The 20,154-nt window shown below is 32.3% G+C and overlaps 1 protein-coding gene across 1 annotated transcript; it reads right to left on the reverse strand.

Annotated features, from left to right (window-relative positions):
- Nucleotides 1-10,379: 10,379 nt before the first annotated feature.
- Nucleotides 10,380-15,727, reverse strand: LOC142641062 (protein transport protein sft2). Its single transcript, XM_075815433.1, has 4 exons — nt 15,313-15,727; nt 11,676-11,943; nt 11,440-11,544; nt 10,380-10,820 (listed from the first exon to the last, which is right to left on the reverse strand). The coding sequence occupies exons 1-4, from the start codon at nt 15,525-15,527 to the stop codon at nt 10,710-10,712; spliced, it is 699 nt and encodes a 232-aa protein (XP_075671548.1). The 5' UTR covers nt 15,528-15,727; the 3' UTR covers nt 10,380-10,709.
- Between the last annotated feature and the right edge of the window lie 4,427 nt (nt 15,728-20,154).

The raw sequence follows: 20,154 nt of genomic DNA on the forward strand, positions 1-20,154 counted from the left end.
CATGATATTCAAGATTTGAATTTTCCTCCTTTACTACAATTATTGACTTTTAAATAAAATTATAATTATTGTATGCCATAAATCTTGCAAGTGTTTATCAATAAATAAATAATTCTTAACAACAAACAAGGCTACTGGCCATCTTAAAAGACAGTACTATGTATCTTTTGCCTCATGGTGGACAAAAAGAATGGTTTAAGTTCCATTATTAATTGTGTAATAAAGTTTCCTATAAAATGAGAGGTATATGAGCATACATTTATTGTGAAAAAAAAAATCTGGTAAACAGTAATTGCAATGTAGCAACCTCACCATATAGCCTCACAACAAAATATTCACTGATGTAGACCACTAAAGTGTAGACAACTTGAAGAAGTACTTTTTCCTTACTCGATCCAATGAATCCTAATGATGAGAACCCCTGATTTGATTAAAGATCCTTAAGCAGAATCTGACCATATATTTTAATTCATTATCTTCTTGGTACATATCATATGTATCTTACATGACCAAATATCATTGATTGATATGGACCCCATGGCGCTTCATTTGTAGCTAGCTTAGGAGACTTTCAATCTCCATCACCATGCTTTAATTTCTCGTTATACTATTCATTACTTCTCATGTGCAATTTGGCCAACATTGATGGGTACTTTGACATGAATTTGCCAACAAACTTATGATATGAACACAATTTTGCAAGTTTAAAAAAAATGGCTAAAGTAAAGGGATGTATCTCATCAATAATAAATCGAGTGAACAAAAAAAAAATTACAATTACTATGTTTAATAATTATTGAGTCTGTATATTGTAATTGGTGCAATGTCGATAATAAGTCTATGTAAAAGTGATATTACACCTATCATGATTTAACATCTCTGACTCTAATAAGGTTGAAAGAAAGGACAAGGATCCAGCTAAATATGGATGAGAAAAATTAGTTCATCTGAAATGGTCCCTCCTCTAACCACATGCCTTGATTGTTTTAAATGTATTTTTGGTGAAAGGCTACTCAAACAAATAGGGTTGCCTTTGCCTATCTATCATAAAAATAAAAGAATTGGTTTTCAACTTTCGAGATATGAATTTTGCCATACATAGTAGTACTACACGAATGGTTGCGTGGTGTCCTTTTCACCAAGCAATGATGATTGGTTAAATTCGCACATGCAGTAGTGGTAACGTACTAGCAAGACAGTGGCGATTTTCCTATGGCTGCTCGAGTACAGAGTACTTCTATCTTTTTGAGTTGTTCCAACTTTCTACACCAACTAACTAATGTTATGGTTGCAACTTGCAACTTGCAACTTGCAACTGTTTTTATAACTTGTTAAAACCATAATTTGCCAATAATAATAATTTTATAGTTACGATGAGAATAGAGGATTTGAATCTTGAATGTTTCCGTTTAAAAAATTAAGAGATTATAATGGAAAGTTGAGGATTTGAATTTTCGAGGATTCTATTAAAAACATCAAGAAATGTTAGAAGTGGAATTAGAATTTTAAGAATAGGGTGCCAAGATAATAACAAATATAAAAAAAATGAACTAATTTTAGAGTGTAATACAAGAAATATGAAGAGTTTTGAAAGGGGGGCAATCATATATCTTTTGTAAATTTTACGTAAGTTTCAAGGTAAAAATCTAATATTTAAGTAATTTGAGGGGAACCATATATCTTTTGAAAATTTTAGCTAAATCTAGCAGTAAAAATTAACGATTTGAAAATTTTGGGACCCTTTATGTGGATTTGTTTCTGAGAGATGTCAACTAATTGAGTTACAATACTTTTGTCAATCATAATTTGTAATTAGAGCAACGCTGCTTTTACTGACTCACTTCACTAATCATTGATACTACTTTTTTTTTAAGAGACACTATTATTACTTTTTATTATACACATACAAATTACAACAAATCATAGTTATAGTTATTGTGAAAAATTTGTGTCACTGAACATAATTGGTTTTGCACCGTAATCTTTTGTGGGATGCCATGCACAAGGTCACCCATTTCATTGTTTAAATCTGAGTGAGCTTTTCCAGTTGCTGTGTGGGTTTTTTTTTTTTTTTTTTTGCCACCTCCACCATAGCCTCTTTTCCATTCAAGTCACTATAAAATGTTTGAGGGAAAAAACGAAAAGTCTTACTCACTTTTGTACCGTGGTGGGCTAAGTGAAGAGTGTATATGAAATTTTCAGTGTCTATAGCAAGGCTTAAAGAAAGATGCCATATAAGTTTGGACTAAGGTCACAGACTCACAATTGAAGGATCGTGACTTGTTCTAAATCTTATGAGAGATTTGATAATGCATTACTTTTATTTTAAAAGTTTTTAAATCACTGCTCACTGTCAAATTTATTATAGTTGCTGCATTATTTTTCCTCATAAATTTGGCCTTTATTCACCAATTATGATATGTTGGTCAAAATCAAATATGGTTTATCTCAATGTGAAGGGGTTGAGATTTGAATCTAAATCACATTCTGGTGCTACATGGTAGATCTCATCACATGAATGTCATATAATGCACATTATTTTCTTTATTTCACATCCATGATTGATAGGAATCAGATCACTATCAGTGGTTTAATGGCAAACAAGGTCGGATTGGCACATGACATGACATAGCATTGTTGGTTTTTGCAATGGCACTTAAAGAAAATTAACTGAGAAACAGTGGAAAAGTAGTGGCTGTATGGTGCAAAGATTAATTAAAGCTTATGTTTTAAGCTTTGTTTATGACCATCATGTTTTCACATAGTTGTCATGTTACAAACTGCCTTGTGGTGCAAATTTTTAAATGGTTAAGTTGTCAGTTTTGGTTTTTGGCATGAGAGTTGAACATGTGAGTCAGTCGCAGAGAGAGAAATGGAAGAAGAATGAGAAGTTTTTTAGTTAATGAATCAACCCTTTTTCATGAAAATAGAGGATATGCAAGTGCACTGAGAAAATTTTCTACGGATGTGGCAAAGAATCTTAACAAAGAGAGAAAGTTCACCAACAAAAGAAATATGAACAATAAAACGTTCCCACAAGAGGGTGAGAGAGGGAAAAATCTCTACGAGTTGATATGCTACTGTTATTTTTATTTTTTTAGGAAACAAACACAAAGGAATTGAGCAACAAACCACACACAAGCAAAGAAGAGGGAACAAACATAAATACACACCACAAATTCTACTCAAAAGTTATAGTAACCTTTAAGGTCTACTGGTTTTTTTTTTTTTTTTTAATTTTTAGAGAAGAGGTCTACTGGTTTTTCAATTCTTATATCATATCATTTACTATATAATAAATGTTGGAATTAGAAACTACGGTTACCTCAAGTGGTTTCACTAAATTACAACATTATTTTGGATAAAAACAATTTTTTGGATAGAGATAGACAACGACTAATATGTTTTTATCAATCTCTTTAGATAAAATAACAATAAGTACTATTTTAATAAAATATGCAACATTGATCTAAGTTTCAGTTGATAAAAACAACAACTTATTTTTTCTTATCAATTTTTTTAAATAAAATAACGACAAGTGTTTTAACAAATCATGCGACATGATTTTCACCAAGTTTTATTTTCACATGTACGTAGGCAAGGGAACAAACTTGCAGACATTTTAACTTGGTATTGTTGATTTTTCAGTTTGGATGAAAGAAAATCCTTATTTCTTAGAGCAAGCTCTTCATCTTGATGTATTTTCTTTTTTCTAATTAATGAAGTTTCTAGTGTTTTTATCAATAACAAAAAAAACTTATTTGTTCTTATCAATTTATTTAGATAAAGCAACACTAAGCATTTTAACAAAACATACATGTATCTAAGTTTCAATTGATAGAGATATCAACTTATATTTTTCTCATCAATTTATTTAAATAAAGTAATATTAAGTGTTTTAACATAACATGCAACATGCATCTAAGTTTCAAAAATTTAAATCCTACACCAACTAAAAATCTATTATCAAAATTTTAAAACTTATATATATTCACCAATGGTCTTTCCATAGATTCTCTCTTGCACCCTACTTTTTCTTTTCTTTTTTTTTTTTCTTTTTTCAAGCTGCAACTTACGCATATGCAAGTAACAATAATATGCAAATATTAGAAAAGATTTAGCTGCTTGAGTTCAAATCACCATCTTCATTAATAAATAAGGAATTATAAAAAAAATAATTAGAAAAATTTTTATTGATAATTTTAATTAGAAATATTATATATAAGGACAAATATACAAAATTATGCATTTTATATAATAATAATCATTCATTTAGTCAGAAAATGTTTTAAAATTATGTAATAATAACTCATTTAGAAAATACATATAAAGAAAATTCATAATTAAAGCAATGCAACGCAACACACAAGACTTTTACTAGTAATCCTTAAAGTTCAGGTTTAAGTCTCCTTAGACCTTATTAGCATCTTGACTGATATGCAAAAGAAGAGAAAATAATCAAGCATTCGAAGAGTCTCGCGGCTCCACACACACACATGCGCACATACACATAGAGAGAATAATCAAGCACTCAAAGAGTCTTGCAGCTCCACACAGAGAGAGAGAGAGAGAAAATAATCAAGCACTCGAAGAGTCTCGCGGCTCCACACACACAGGGAGAGAGAGAGAGAGAGAGAGAGAGAGAGAGAGAGAGGTGGACCCTATGAATGGTCCACGGTAAAACCATCACCAAGACCTTTTAGTGATTGGTACTTTATAGCGTTTACTTACCCCCCCTAAAAAGATAAGTTTGATTGATGCTTGGCACACGTGCAATGGAGTTGGCAAATTAGATATGCTCCCTAGACTTTTAAAACCTAATAATACACCTTGATGGATCCAAAACAAGATTTGTCATTGCATAAAGTTCAAATCAATTTGAATCCATTGGGTCCGTGATTGTCCTAAGTGATTTTCCATACAATAAAACAGATAATTCTTTCTAATCATCCAGCCAAAACTCACTGATTGATCTTTTAAATTGCACCTAAAACTTTAGAAAGTTGGGAACCATTGGTAGGGGCCTCTTTTTTAGAAAATGTGTCAGCCTCAATGTAACATTGATAACAAGGTACACTTTGATGGAAACAAAACCTTTTTTCCAAGATTCCCTCAACTTTTAATAATCTATTTGCTCACATAATTGAATGGCAATTTGTAGCTAGATTTATGTATAAAAAAAAAGTGACCAAAAGAAGTATGAAAGCATCACCATAGGCACTTTTAATTGGGAACCACTCTCTAATCTTTAATTGCTTTGGTAATAGACTTATGAGTTAAGATTAGACTATTCTTTGCTTCTTTTTGTATGAATTATACAAGTAAAAAGACTAAAGGAAGCATCCAAATATCACTCTTTTAATTTGAATCCACCGCCTAATCTTTGAGCACAAAAGATTTGGTCTTGGGCTTATTACATATCATTCTATGTTCCCTAACTTTTTTTTTTCTTTTAATTTTTTATTTTCCCAAGTGAGTTTTCTATCATTTTGGTCTCTTTTGATTAGGATGCACCATTTGATATGTTACCACTTACCACAATATTTGGTCACGTCACACATATTTGGCCATGTCAAAAGAATATTATGTTGCAGGCATAAGGAAGACCGTTCTTTATTTCTTTTTTCCTTTTTCTTTATGAAGGGTCAAAAGACCAAGTAACACCTTAAAGAGGTCACATATAGCTAAGGTTTGCTATTTTTTATATAATTTGTTTTGGCTTTGCCTCTCGTTTCCATTACATATCTTCTTTTTTTACATTCATGATGCCCCATTTGTGGTTGGCTTTGTTATTCTTAATGCAAAAATGGCCCTTTGGTTTCAATAATTTTGTTATTAAAAACAGGGCTCGATGAAAACAAAGCCTTGCCATACACAAGCTCCATCTTAAAGGTCAAATCAATGTCCTCCAGCGCAATATTGCCATCCTAATCTTTCCTTAATTTCAGGATTTTGTTCTCAAATACCTTCTTTTTTTATCCCTATAAATTAGTATTCAAATAGAGATAATGGATGTAAGGTGGGAGATTCAGCTCTTGTAACCTAGCTTATAAAAACCTTTCCTTTACCTAAAGCACAAAAAATTGTAACATTTCTATTCGTTCTCAAAATCATAGAGTCAACATCTGTGTGCTAGAGATTTAGAGCCTTTCCTCCAACTTATCTGACCCCTTTATTTTTAGAACAAAGTTTGATTACAACTCTCACTAAAAAATATTAACATTTATTTTGAAAATTTATCCACTAAATTTAATGTTCTTTATGTTTTTAAAATGCAAATCAAATTTCGTATTAATTACTATTTAATTCATAAACTTACTTTTATACATAATTTTAGATTATAAAAATTTGAAATTTAAATATTTATTAATGACATAGCTAGCTATTCATCTTTGATCTTTTGAAAAATTTGCAAGCATAAAATATATAATAAGAAAATGTAATCTAATGGTGGATTTGTCAAAATTCAAATCAAATAAAAAAATATTGATTAGAGTTTTAGTCAAACTTTGTTCAATTATTATTTCAGTATATTTTCTTGAGAAATAATTACAATATGTTGCTAACCCCGCAACTCGAACCCTTTCCCCTTAGACCCCGAAGTACTTTGTACATGGAGATATTTCAGTATATGAGAAGGGAAGCAATTGCAATTAGGGTTGTTTATTGTTCTTCCTTGCTGGAAGTTTTAGTAATTTAGACCTTTTTTTTTTTTAATGAAAAGATCTTTGTAATTTTAGACTTTAACTTTTTTTCAATGTTAACAAGTACCTTATAGTTAAAATTAATAAATTTTCTATTATGAGCTGTAATACATAATTTTTTTTTTTATAAAAAAAATACACTCATTAATGATTCATCGGTCTACAAGCATAAATTTATCATGGCTTTGTCTTGTATGTGCTTTTTTAGGTATATATGTGTATAGTTTGACTTTATTTTCTGAAAAAAAAATATATAAAAACATTATTTAATAAAAAATTAAATGCACTTTAACCAATGCATTTAGGACATTCATTAACAAAAGTCTTCAAATATAAATGGTTTTGAGTTTTGACTCTCAAACTTTCAATTTTTTAAGAATAATGCATGTGCCACAACTCACCCACGTGGCGAGTTGTGAGTGATAGAGAGGTGATGGTGGATCCATGTGAGGTCACCTCTCTACCACTTACAACTCGCCATGTGGGCGAGTTGTGGCACAAATTGTACCACTTTATGTAGCACTAGCATAGCTCATTTTTTAAATGAAAAAAGGTAAATTGCTAACCAATCATTAAAATCCCACAAAATCCTATGCGTGTTATTAGTAATTTCTACTTTAACTATTATAAGTTGAATAATGTATTTTTTTTTTTTAGAAGAATAAGTTGAGTAATGTTAGAAACACAATTTCACAGTTTAATGAGATGGCAAATTGTGATTGGTGCAAATATTATTTTTATATGGACTCACCACTAACATCACTTTTATTATACATCAATCATAACATACTACTTCCACATTTATGAAAAAAAGTTATAAAATTGTTTATGTCACTACTTTATTGTCAACCCAAAATACACTCTTTGGTCTTTTTCTTTTTCTTTTTCTTTTTTTTTTCTTTTTTTTTTCCGGAATGTTGGTCTTCAAACTTTACACTATAAAAACTTAAATTTAAATATTATTAATAATATAACTATTGATCTTTAATCTTTTGAAAATTTTGCAAGCATAAAGAATATACAAAGAAAATGTAATCTAATAGTGGATTTGTCAAAATTCAAATCAAACAAGATATTGATTAGAGTTGTAGCCATACTTTGTTCAATTGTTATTTAAGCATATGAGAAGGGAAGCAATTTGCAATTGGGGTTGTTTATTGATCTTCCTTGCTGGAAGTTTTAGTATTTCGGACCTTTTTTTAATTTTTTAATGAAATGATCTTTGTAATTTTAGACTTTTAACTTTTTTCAATGTTAACAAGTGCCTTATGGTTAAAAATTATCTCCTCCATCCCAATTTGTTGATCCTCTATTTCATTTTGAAATGTCCTAAAATGAAGTCCTCTTTCTAAAATTAATAAAAAAAAAAAGAGTAATGATACATGCATAAACTATTTTACAAACTGTTGATGTGTTCAACCTTTTATAAGTTTTCATCTAGACCCACTATTAACATCACTTTTTCTGTATAAAAAATTTTATAAAAAAAACATTACTTTTTTCATTTACTAATAACCATTCACCATATCAGCAGTTTGTAAATTTTTTTGTAAAAAAGTATGTATCTTTAACATTACTCATAAATAAAATTTATATATTACCCTTTACTATGTTTAAAAAGTCAATATCATTTTTTTTCTATAGTTTAAATTAATGAGGGTTATTCTGAAAACTTATACATTTTTTTAAATTATGGGTTGTAATAAATTACAAGATAAACAAATTGGAACATAGAGAGTAATAAATTTTCAATTATGGGTTGTAATGCACAATTTAAAAAATAAAATAAACTCATTAATGACTCATCAATTTACAAACATAAATTTATCATGGTTTTGTCTTGTGCATGCTTTTTTAGGTAATGACTTTATCTTCTAAAAAATTTATAAAAAAATTATTTAATAAAGAATTAAATGCACTTTAACCAATACATTTAGAACATTCATCAACAAAAGCTTTCAAATATAGATGGTTTTAAGTTTTGACTTTCAAACTTTCAATTTTTTAAATGAAAAAAAGTAAATGGCCAGCCGATCATTAAAATCCTACAAAATCCTAAGCGCGTTATTAATAATTTCTACTTTAACCATTGTAAGTTGAGTCATGTTAGAGACACAATTTCACAGTTTAATGAGATAACAAGTTGTGATTGGTGCAAATATTATTTTCGTATGGACCCACCACTAAAACCACTTTTATTATATACCAATCACAACATTCTACTTTTACATCTATGAAAAATGTTTTAAAATTGTTTGTGCCACTACTTTATTGTCAAGCCAAAATACACTATTGGTATTTTTTTTTCTTTTCTTTTTTTTCTTTTTTATGAAACCCATTGTTGGTCTTTAAACTTTAGCCTATAAGTGAGTTTAGTTTTCAGAGTTTAAAGTAATTCACTTTTAGTCACTAACAACTTCTCACACCAATCACAAAAAATTACCTCCATTAAATGTGTCAAATGTCAAATAAATCTGACATGAGCTACAGTGACATTCTAATAATGGCAATTTACAACAAGATGTGCTACTAATATTTGGGTATTTCTCATTCAAATTTTTTCTCTCTTGTGACCATTGGGAATTATACAATCTTTCTCTCTTCTATGATTGTTGGGAACAAAAATAATAATAAAAAAAGAAAGAATATTTAAATAAAATGGTTAAAGAATAGAATATGTAATGTAAAGTGTATTGTTAAGTAAAATGTTAAAATAAATAAAGTATCTTTTTTATGTGTCAAAATAGCATATTTTTTAGCACAACTGATGCTAGTACTTAATAGTCGCTTTTAGTCTCTAAAATTTGAAATAACCACTCCTAGTCCCTATCAAAACTTAAAGTGATGATGAGTCAATTTTTAGTTTAGACCCATCATTGTTCAATTAGAGAGGTCTGACATATATTAACGAGATGACCAAAAGTGATTAATTTAAGTTTGTAAGCGTCTAAAATCGATCCCTTTAAACTTTAAAGTTCAAGGCGTAAAATAACTCGTGCTAAATATTTTGCCCTACAAGTTACCAAGTAATTCCTTATACAATGGAAACTCCTTGGTTCAACTTATGGGATCCGGGAGGATTTAGAAGAGCGAGGCTATAATCATCATTGGATAGAACTGAAAATAAAGTCTAAAAAGAATGCAAATGGATATAGAATGAAGCCCACTCATTAAATGGGATGTCATATGCACTATGAATGCCTATGAACCAAGGTTGGGCCAAAGCACAGCCTTCTGAAAATGATGGTTGTTATTAATAGGGTCTTGCTGAAACGCCAAACCATGCCCTTGGGTGTGAACACCATGAACCGGTACCACCAGGACCACACCTATATGCTGGACTAGCATCACCACCAGTTAGATTTAAATGTCCTATAGAGGGCACATCAAGATTCAAGACATGGGGACTGAAAATAAATGAGCTGGTATGGAACATGATAATGTCAGAATGCAACATTTTGCATAGACACCTAGCATTTCTATGATTTGAATTGTGTTGTTAATACTCCTGGACCATCCTACAGAAATGCTAGAGATACACCCCCCCCTCCCCCCCAATAATGTTGAGCAACAGAACAGAAAAGCCTTCCAGTCCTTAGGTACAGTGTACTTTTGCCGTCGGCAAATAAGTTAGTAAATTTTTGGCAAACAAGTTAATCCAAAGCACAGACAAAATGTAACATTTTTTGACGTTATTTTTGGAGTGTATCCAAATTTAATTTTTAAAAAATGTTACCATTCAGATGGCTGTTTAGTTCAGGGTAGCTAAAACAAAACACACTACATCTCACAGCTAACAATAGAGTGAGGACAGCATAGAATAAAATTTGATCATGTTCTTTTGCTTTTATCAGGAACTTTGAACATTTGGTATTAAATGCATTGCAACATCAATCAATCAGCTGAGTTCTCATGCCATCCCAAAGTCTCTACTAACACTGACAGTGATCTAAATTAAAGTAAGAGATATACAAGTCGGCAACCATAAACAGAGCAGGGTCAAGGTCACCTTCCAAAACACCTCATAACTGAAGAGGTAAGAGCAGATGAGAGGAATTTCATCCCTGCAGATCCACCAGGGAAGTATGAAACAGCATAGTACATGAGTGCGAGAACCTGCAAGTTCCATGGGAACATCAATTTCATTGTTCAATTGGATAACTCAATATCTTCACTTTTAAAGTTAATTATTGATTATTGATTGGTAGTCAACATATATCATGTCTTGGTAGAAAAAAGATGAGGATATTACAACTAATTCAACACCAACCAGAACATGCACAATGCTTCAATAAAACAATGGTGAAAATATAACCAATAATTACAGGAATGCAAGAACAACAACAAATCCAGGTCCAAACACCCAGTAAATAAAATAATACTCTCTCTATCCCATATTGTTGGTCTTCTATTCCATTCTTAGATGTCTCAAAATATGGTCCTCTTTGAAAAGTTACTGGACATAATGTTTTTTACTTTCCCAAATTCCATTTACTTTATTTGAAAAGTCAAAATAACTTTTTCAATTTTTGATAGGATACCTTTTTCATTTGAGCTCAAATTAAACAGGGTAATTTTGGAAATCTTTTAACTTGAAACCTTAACTTTTCTATTTGAAAGAAAATACATTAAATGATATTCCCATAAAAAGTCAGATCTTCTAAAGAGGACTAACAGCATGAGGGAGTATAGTCTATAGAGTAAAGATATAAAAGGGAGTCATGAAATTAGAAACCTGAATCACAGAGAAGAGCACAGAGAGTATGTAGCTGTGAAGCACCATGGAAACATATATGGTAGCCACCATACTGCCTATAAATCCCAATGTCAAAGGAAGTCTCTGGATAAATAACAAAAATACCACACAAAAAAAGTATCAGACAACATATTAATATTAAGCTGATAGCCAGTCAAACCATTAAAGACTATGTTGCAAAAGCAAACCATAGGTATTTAATATAGCAGATATACCTCCTTTGATGACATGTGTGCAAGCTGATTTGCTGGGCCTCTTAGTGCAAAGAATGACCCAATAATAAAGCCACACCCAAGGGTAAAGCATATGGCAAATTTCTGGGGCATTAGCACCATGACAGGAAGGAACATGGTAAATGAAATGAAAACAAAGAACACCCCAGTTGCCAGAAGCAAACCAAAATACATAAGCGCTTTTCCAGAAGGGACGGTACTAGTGGCAGACTGTAGGTTCCCAGGTAGTTCTCTCACTCCTTTAGAAACCCTGTACAAGTATCAAACAGCGAATGCATAACTAAAAAATAACAGAATTTACATATTCCCATGTTTCTGCTAAAGAAAACCTATCAGTATGAGCCCTTAATTCAAGATCCTGCCCAATTGTTCTTTCACCATTTTGTAGCCACACCATCCAAAGCTCAGGATCTAGTTGCTTCACCAATTTTTTTTTTTTTTGACAAGTTCACTAATTATTATAATTATGACAGAATAGTTTTGGCTTATTTTGCTGAAGTTCAGACCGAGTAAAAAGAAAATGAGATGACCTTCCTTTACACTAATTATAATTTTGCATGCTACATCATGTAACTGACACGAAAAGGAATTCACGTACATACTTAAGAATGGTCGTTTACAGGATTTGGGATCCTATATCATAAAGAAAGTTAATGATAGACTATATACTATGAACTATATATAAATAGAGCAGTCCCCGCATATTTTTTTGATAGGTAATAAGAGTAATTTAATTGATGAAATAAAAAAGAAAGGAAAATACAAGGTGTTGATGATGATGAACACAGAAAAGCAATAACAGAAAACAAAGAGAAAACAAATCAAGAGGCTATTCTAAGAGAAGAAATGAACTCTATAAGAGAAGAACAATCCGTAAAACCCCAGCACCAAGACCAAACAAAAAGACTACGCTAGCACAAATCTTTTAACTCAACCAACGTCTTCTCAGTGTCCTCAAAGGAGCAACCATTTCGTTCCGTCTGTACAATCCACATCAAACAACCTGAAATCAAATTCCAAATATCTGAATTATGGTTCCCAAGCCAATGACTCCAACAAAATAACAACCCCACCACAAAGCCTGGCATGACCCATTGAATACCAAAAACCTGAAGCATAATCACCCATAAAGAGTGTACTACAGGACAATGAAAAAGGAGATGGTCCGCAGATTCCCCATTACAACTTGTAGCCCCCACATATTATACAATTGGAGAACCCATCTCAAGCGAAAGCATGATATCATTCACTGAAGCCCAATTATGATCTGGGCTATGTATAAATAGTGCAGTCTACACATATTACAGAATAGGAGAACCCATCTCAATCTAAAGCATGATATCACTCACCCAAGCCCCATTATGAACCGATCAACAGAAAATGAGTTCCACCAGAGCCTTGGTAAAGACAACTACCAAACCTCTTGAGTTCATGAAAGTAGACATCCTTACATACTCCTCACTGCATCAGTTATAAAATTACCATCCACCTGGGTTTATATGATTACTTTATGTACTGGGCTACTGGCAATATAATATGTTACCTGTTACCTAATAATTATAGAGCAACGCTATAGGTCTAGAACTGAAAAATTCAAACTTCTAACAGAAGTCCACCAAAAATTCACATTGATTTGATTTCCAATGCTCAGAAGTGCACCATGTCCAGAAACAATGCTTTGTTTAAATTTTAACAGTGTAATAGTTGCTCAATAACTAAACATATCACAGCTACTGCCTAAATTAGAAATGAGACATAGCCATGGGCATGGGCATCTCTTGAGAGCAGTGTATTGATGAGCATGCCTCAACAACGACATAAAATGACTCAGAGCACCTAGTGTAAATTTAAGACTTCTAACCTAGTCTAAATTTAAGCCTTCTGACATTTTATGAATCACGTTATTGCTAAAGGCATATACCCTTTAGAATCCACAAGTTGGCACCATCTTTCATCCAACATGACAAATAAATTTCTAAGTGCGTGAGCTGACCTCACTACCAACACAGTCTCCTTCAAATATGTAGCACATACTTTCTTTGCAATTAGTCTTAATCTGTGAATTTAGGAATTAAATCTCTAAGTTGGTGAGTCAGTGCCAATTAAGATGCCCATGCTTGCTTTCAGCCCTTGACAGCAAAGGCCATGAAGCAGCTTATGAAATTAAAACATACGCACGGGATCAAGTAACACCTAATGTAACATTTTGTTAATGTTACACCACTTACAACAATTTATTGGATTAACATTTTGAAATCCCACCATCGAATTATATGTTATCTTATTCTTAACACACATGACAAATTTCTTGTTATCTGATATTATTTACAATCCAATCCATAAACTCATGTTTAGTGTATAGTTTTGAAGTATAAAATAAATAAAGAAAATGAATATTTATATATGAAAAAGTTGTTGATCTCTGATTATCTTCAATCTTGCAAGCATGAAGGGTATCAGAAGATAATGTATCCCACATATACATACACATGTGCCCATATATACATTTCCGTATACAAATTCATTCATATTTGCACCAACATAATGAAAAATCAGGTAACCCACTTATGCCTAAAACCAAACACCCACAACTAGATCCACCTATACACACACATAAGCATAGCTCTATGTGTAGGTTTTTGTGTGTAAACTTTCCTATATTAATACCTTCATACTTACGCAACACAATAAACAGTAACATGCTATGACTTACACCATACCGATACTTTTTGATTGATAATTGGGGGTGGGGGGATTTGAACCCTGTATGAAATATGGAAACACCAAGAGGTGCCAACCAATTAAGCTATAAGGCTCTTGGCGAAACTTAAAACCAAGCAACCATACCCAGCTCCACCTACACACACACACACACACACACACACTTTTTCTTATATTAATTCACTCATACTTGAGCAACATAATACAAAATCGGGTAACCCACTATGCCTTACACCCTACTTATGCTAAAAACCAAACAACCGCAACCAGATCCACCTACACACACAATCTTATATTTAACTCACTCACACAACATAATGCAAAATCAAGTAATCTACGTTCCTGCTTACAAAAAAAAGGTTGTACCTAGTCCACTGGACTCCGCTTAAACATAGTCTAAAAGAGGTAACTTGATAGACAATCTAACCCCGATTTCTAAAGAGCTGGTTCTCATACTCAAATCTGCAGCACATCAGTTGGATAGAGGACACTTGCCATCACACCAAGGTACGACCTCTATTCATGCTTAGCCAACATAATGCAAATCCAAGTCCTCATACATGCAAACTTTTTTCTTATATTGAATCATTCAAACTTACTCAACACAATGCAAAAAAAATCTAGTAAATCTAGTATTGATTCATTCATACTTACACAACCAAAATCCTAAAACCAAACACCCACATCCAGATCCCACAAACACACACACACACACACACACACACACACACACACACACACACACACTATTCCTTATAGTCTAATCCATTCATACTTGCACACTATTCCCCAAACCCCAACATAAAAAAATAAACGCATTTACAAAATACCCAAAACCCATAATTCAAAAAGGAAAAAAAAAAAACCCATGATTGAGAAATTGAGAGAGATAGCTTACACACTGAAAGTTCCGGAAACGGTGTCGTTTGCGGACCTGACCGCAGATTCGAGATCGAAACCCAAACCCAAACTAGAGCTCTCCTCCGGCGATTGAGCAGCCGCGTAAGAATTCCAATCTGCTAACAGAGACGACGAAGGCTTTTGCTGCTGCTCTTCACTGTTACTGCTGCTGCTGCTGATCCCAGAGAACCATCCTTGCGCCATTTTCTCCATTTTGGTTTTTTCTAGGATCCCAAACAAGTGTTTAGCTTTTGTGGGAAAGTTTTGGTTTTTTGAAACAAAATTGAAAACGTTTTTGTTTTTGGGGTTTTAAAAAAAGTATCAAAAAATTAGTGGGTTTTCTGAGATTATTGCTTTGAAAGCAAAATGATGTTGCGGGTGAGATTTTTAAGACTTCGGAATTAAGCAAAAGCAGTGTTGTTCTTACCTCAAACGACACCGTTTTGTTTGGGTGCAAATTTTTTATTTTTATTTTTTCGCTTATATTAGAAGATCCTGAATTTTTTTAAATTTTTTAATAAGAAAGATCCTTGCTATATTGATACGACGAGTTTATAGATAAAACTCCTCTTTTATATTTATCTCACCAAAAAAAAAAAAAACTGCTTTTATATTAATGAAATTTAACTAAGCAGATCCAGGTGTCTTTAACAATGATGACTTCTATATGGGAGATATTCTGTTGAATATATTTAGTAAGAGAAAGAGAGTTACAAACACTAATTAATTAGGGCTTATCAAAAACAGTGAAGCTTATAAAAAAACACTAATTAATTAGTTTGAACTTAATCACATCATGACTAACGGTTGAACTTAAACACTAATTGTGATCAACACCTTCAAGTCTGATGAAGATTCCCTATCTACCTTTGGGCGGAAAATTCTTAGGTAGTCTTAGAGTATAGTGAAATGGTACTCCCTCCTCTCATATTCATGGTAGACCTCACCATGAATTTAATAAGCGAACCCCACCATAAATATGAAAAAATGGAGCACCATTTTCCGTGATCCGAGAATATCTAAGAATTACTCCCTTTGGACACATTATTTCATGGGCTAAATCCACCTTAGTTACCAATAGTTGTATTTCTTTTTCTCATATACGTAGGGTTAGTAATAAAGTGGCTCATAACCTAGTTAGACATGCAAGACATGTTAAAGGTTTGTCGATATGGTTAGAGAATGCTCCTCCACACCTTGAGTCTATTTTCTTTGCCGAAACTGGCTAATAATATTTTCAGTCTTCTTTCCCAAAAAAAAAAAGACTAACAAGTTTTTATTTTTTTCTTGAGTGATAAGTAGATAGTGAACAAAGGAATGGGCAAGTTTTAACCATAGATTTCTACAAACAATGTCATTATCTTTAATCTATCACTTAAACAATTAAACCCAATGTGCATTTGGAACACAAGTTGAACATGCGTTTTTACATTTTGTTGAAAAATGGTGGGCCCCGTGCATTATTCACGGAACCCGCAAATACAGAATTCAGCAAAAAAAAAAAACTTTTAAAACTGAGTCTCATGGCACCATTCACAAATTTAAAAATTATTTCACTATAGTGTTTTCAGTTTTCAGTAATAAGTAGCATATAAACAGGCCCTAATGACTAAAAAATTTAAATGCCATGGAACTAAACCGATCTATACATACCAAACCTCCCTTTTGCCTAAAGTCTTGAAGTGCAAGGTCCTTATTTTTTGAATGCATGCTTAGCATAAAAATCAACCTTTTACGTTACAAAAATCCATTTACTTTTAACGGAACTTATAGTCCATGCCATTCCACTTTTAGTGGATAATATCTATGAATGTGTCCGACCCAAATTATTTCAGTAGTACATGAATTGGCAGTGGCATATTACTCAGATTCAGATCCCAAGATATTATTACACAACAATTTAAATAAATTTCCCATTTGAAATGACACACGTTGTCAATTCAAACTATTTATGGGAAGAGGGGAGCCAAATACAATAATCAAGTGCAAAAAAAAAAATCTTTATTATCACCCATCAAACCAAAACTTGAATCACTTTCTCAAAAAAAAAAAAAAATAAATAAATAAAACTTGAATCTTCACAAAAGAATTGAATACAAGTTTTCAAGAACTCATATTACTTTCAACAGTGGCACCTCAAATAACAAAGTTTTATTTTTATTTTTATTTTTATTTATGGGAACAAAGCCTAATTTGCACGCAACAAAATGATACAACCAAGCCCAAACTACAACAACAATCATATGCTGTTTCAAAGGGGTGGGATCATTTGTTGATAATATTCGTAAAGAATCACTGGTGACAACAAATATGGAATTTGTGGTCAAGACATATACTGGTAGTAGCAAAAAAAGAATTGCTCTTTGGAAGGTCAAAAAGGATGGTACAAAGTGCATCTGGATATTATCTGATATTAGAAATCTGTCTTTTGTTGACAGATTTGGAGGATATCTTCTTTTTAGGGAGAATTTATATAAGGAGTTTCAGATTATTGATCCTATAAAGAAATTTCAATTGATGGTGCACTACAGTAGGCTTTTGGTTTCCTCCAATGTCTCACAACATAGTTTTCCTTTATTATAAATTTTCTCAAGAGAAGAATTGTAAAAGTATTATCAATTATTACTTCAATTTCTCTCAAGTCTGACTGGTTTAAGTGTTTGTAATCGTATTATCAATTATTACTTCAATTTCTCTCAAGTATGAGTAGTTTGAGTGTACGGGATGGAAATGAGATGAAATGTTATTTGCATGGAATGAAAGATGTAATAGAGAAGTTGTTGGAACTTATAAGATGTATTTGCAAATATGGTTATTTAGAAGAACAGGACATATTTTTGCTCCACAACTTATAGGTGCCAAGTCATAAGTGATGAACCATCACTTTTACATGATTCTAACACAACATATGGTTTTTATTTGTGCATTATCTACAACATTTTACTTGAATTTGTTTGAGGAGAACCAAATTTATATTACTCAAAGTAATTTAAAATGACTGGAAGGAAATTATTTGACTTCAAGGATCATGTTATAGGTTTAGTACTACCTAACTTAATAAGACTTTTTATGCGAAATGCATAAGCTAACAATGGGAATAATGACTTAGTCTAAATTTACAAGTCTACAATAATATGCATGTCCAAAGTGAAACAACATACTCAGTGTAAATAAACTATTAAGGACTTAACTTGGTCGACTCAGATTCTTTTGGTAGTCTCACTTATTGTGTCATGGCTTGAGATTCCTAAAACCAATTAACCTGTCCCAACGTTAGCTATCAAAGGATATTTCTCTACAAGCGGGAAGATAGTAGAAATGAGGCATTTCTCCGTCATCTTCAGTTCTAGCTTCTTAGCCTAGAGAGCTTGAGTGCAAAGATATAAATCAGGGTTGACTTTGAAAAACTTTTTCTTTTGGTGAAAGGGATTCACAAGCGGTATGACTATTTTCATAGCAGAAGCAATGCCTCTATCATTTCATATTCAATCGGTTGAACTCGCGTGGTTGATTAATGAAACTTAAACTCTTGGTCACTTACCGATCAAGGACCCAAAACACACTTGGGTAGGATATTTTGTGCGTAGTTGAGAATTATGCACATGGTCATGTGTGGAAAAATGAATGCTTCATGGGTTTGAAATTATTAGGGAAAATGTCTATATGTAATTCACATGCCACCACTTCTTGGCAGTGAATGGTCACCTTACTTGGTCATCTCATTTTCTTCAATTGGAGTATTGGTATTGACTTGTCCCTCATAGGAATGCACAATTTTAAAAAAAAAAATAATAAATATATATATATATATATATATATATATATATATATATATATATATATCCATGATTTTGCTATCTTTATTTTTTGAAATTTTTTTTTTGATAATGTGCTGAAATCGTCAGTGAGTTGCAGGCCTCAAGTCAAGCTAATAGACACCTACAGGACAAGGACACAAGGGTTAAACAGAAGGCACCAGTGTGATACCGGCCAAAAACCCTCCGAAGATCAAGTTAGTGAATGAGAAATCTCTAAGAACTCTATAGTGAGAGAGTTAGGAATTTTTTGTGTACCTGAGAAATGTGGGGGCCTAGTGCTTATATAGTGGCGAGTGGTGAATCAAGATCCCTTAAGAGTGGGGATTTTTCCTTATGGAGAAGATTTGGTACTAGGGTTCCCGAGATTATAAGGTGTCTTCTCATATGAGGGAGATATGAATTAGTAGTAATTTATCCTGCATGGTATGCAAGATGTTTCCTTATATGAACATTCGTGAGGACCAAGCAAGACCACATTGGACCCGTTGGCCTTCCATCGCATTGGGTCTTAGTGCGACTTCATCTCTTTTCATGTCGTCTTTCTAGATCCTCTATCCGCTTCTGTTGGACTAACGGACCCATAGGCGCCGTTAGTTTCCTTGCATGGCGTGGTTAGGATTATTGAGCCTTAGTCAGAAATACCCCTATCATTTATTATCAAAAAAATTTATTTGAAAATCTTTGACTAGGTCACAACAAACCTAATTTTGGGAGGAATGAAAGTATGAAATTTTAAGAGAATGAAAATGAAAGAGTGTTCTCTCCTACTTGTTCCATTCTTTTCCATTCAAACCCGCAAACAAGAGAATAAAATGAATATTAAAATATAATTCATTTCATTCCATCCATTTCCATTTCCATTCATTTCTCTCCTGCTGAATGGATTAGTTAGAGTTAGTTTTGGTAGTATTTGTAATTTGTTGTTTTAAATAAAATTCTTATTTAATCTTTGCATCTGGCATACAAACTCCGTATTTTATACAAGGTATACAATCAATCCAAATAAATAAATAAAATTAGGT

This window comes from Castanea sativa, chromosome 6 (assembly GCF_040712315.1).
Source record: "Castanea sativa cultivar Marrone di Chiusa Pesio chromosome 6, ASM4071231v1".
NCBI classification, from domain to species: domain Eukaryota; kingdom Viridiplantae; phylum Streptophyta; class Magnoliopsida; order Fagales; family Fagaceae; genus Castanea; species Castanea sativa.

What these genes read in the sequence shown, in the direction of transcription:
- LOC142641062 (XM_075815433.1), bottom strand. Translation starts at nt 15,527, where the DNA reads ATGGAGAAAATGGCGCAAGGATGGTTCTCTGGGATCAGCAGCAGCAGC. An exon ending in GTTTCCGGAACTTTCAGTGT is followed by an intron (nt 11,944 to 15,312) that starts GTAAGCTATCTC and finishes ATACTTGTACAG; the next exon opens with GGTTTCTAAAGGAGTGAGAG. An exon ending in TGCTCTTCTCTGTGATTCAG is followed by an intron (nt 10,821 to 11,439) that starts GTTTCTAATTTC and finishes TGGAACTTGCAG; the next exon opens with GTTCTCGCACTCATGTACTA.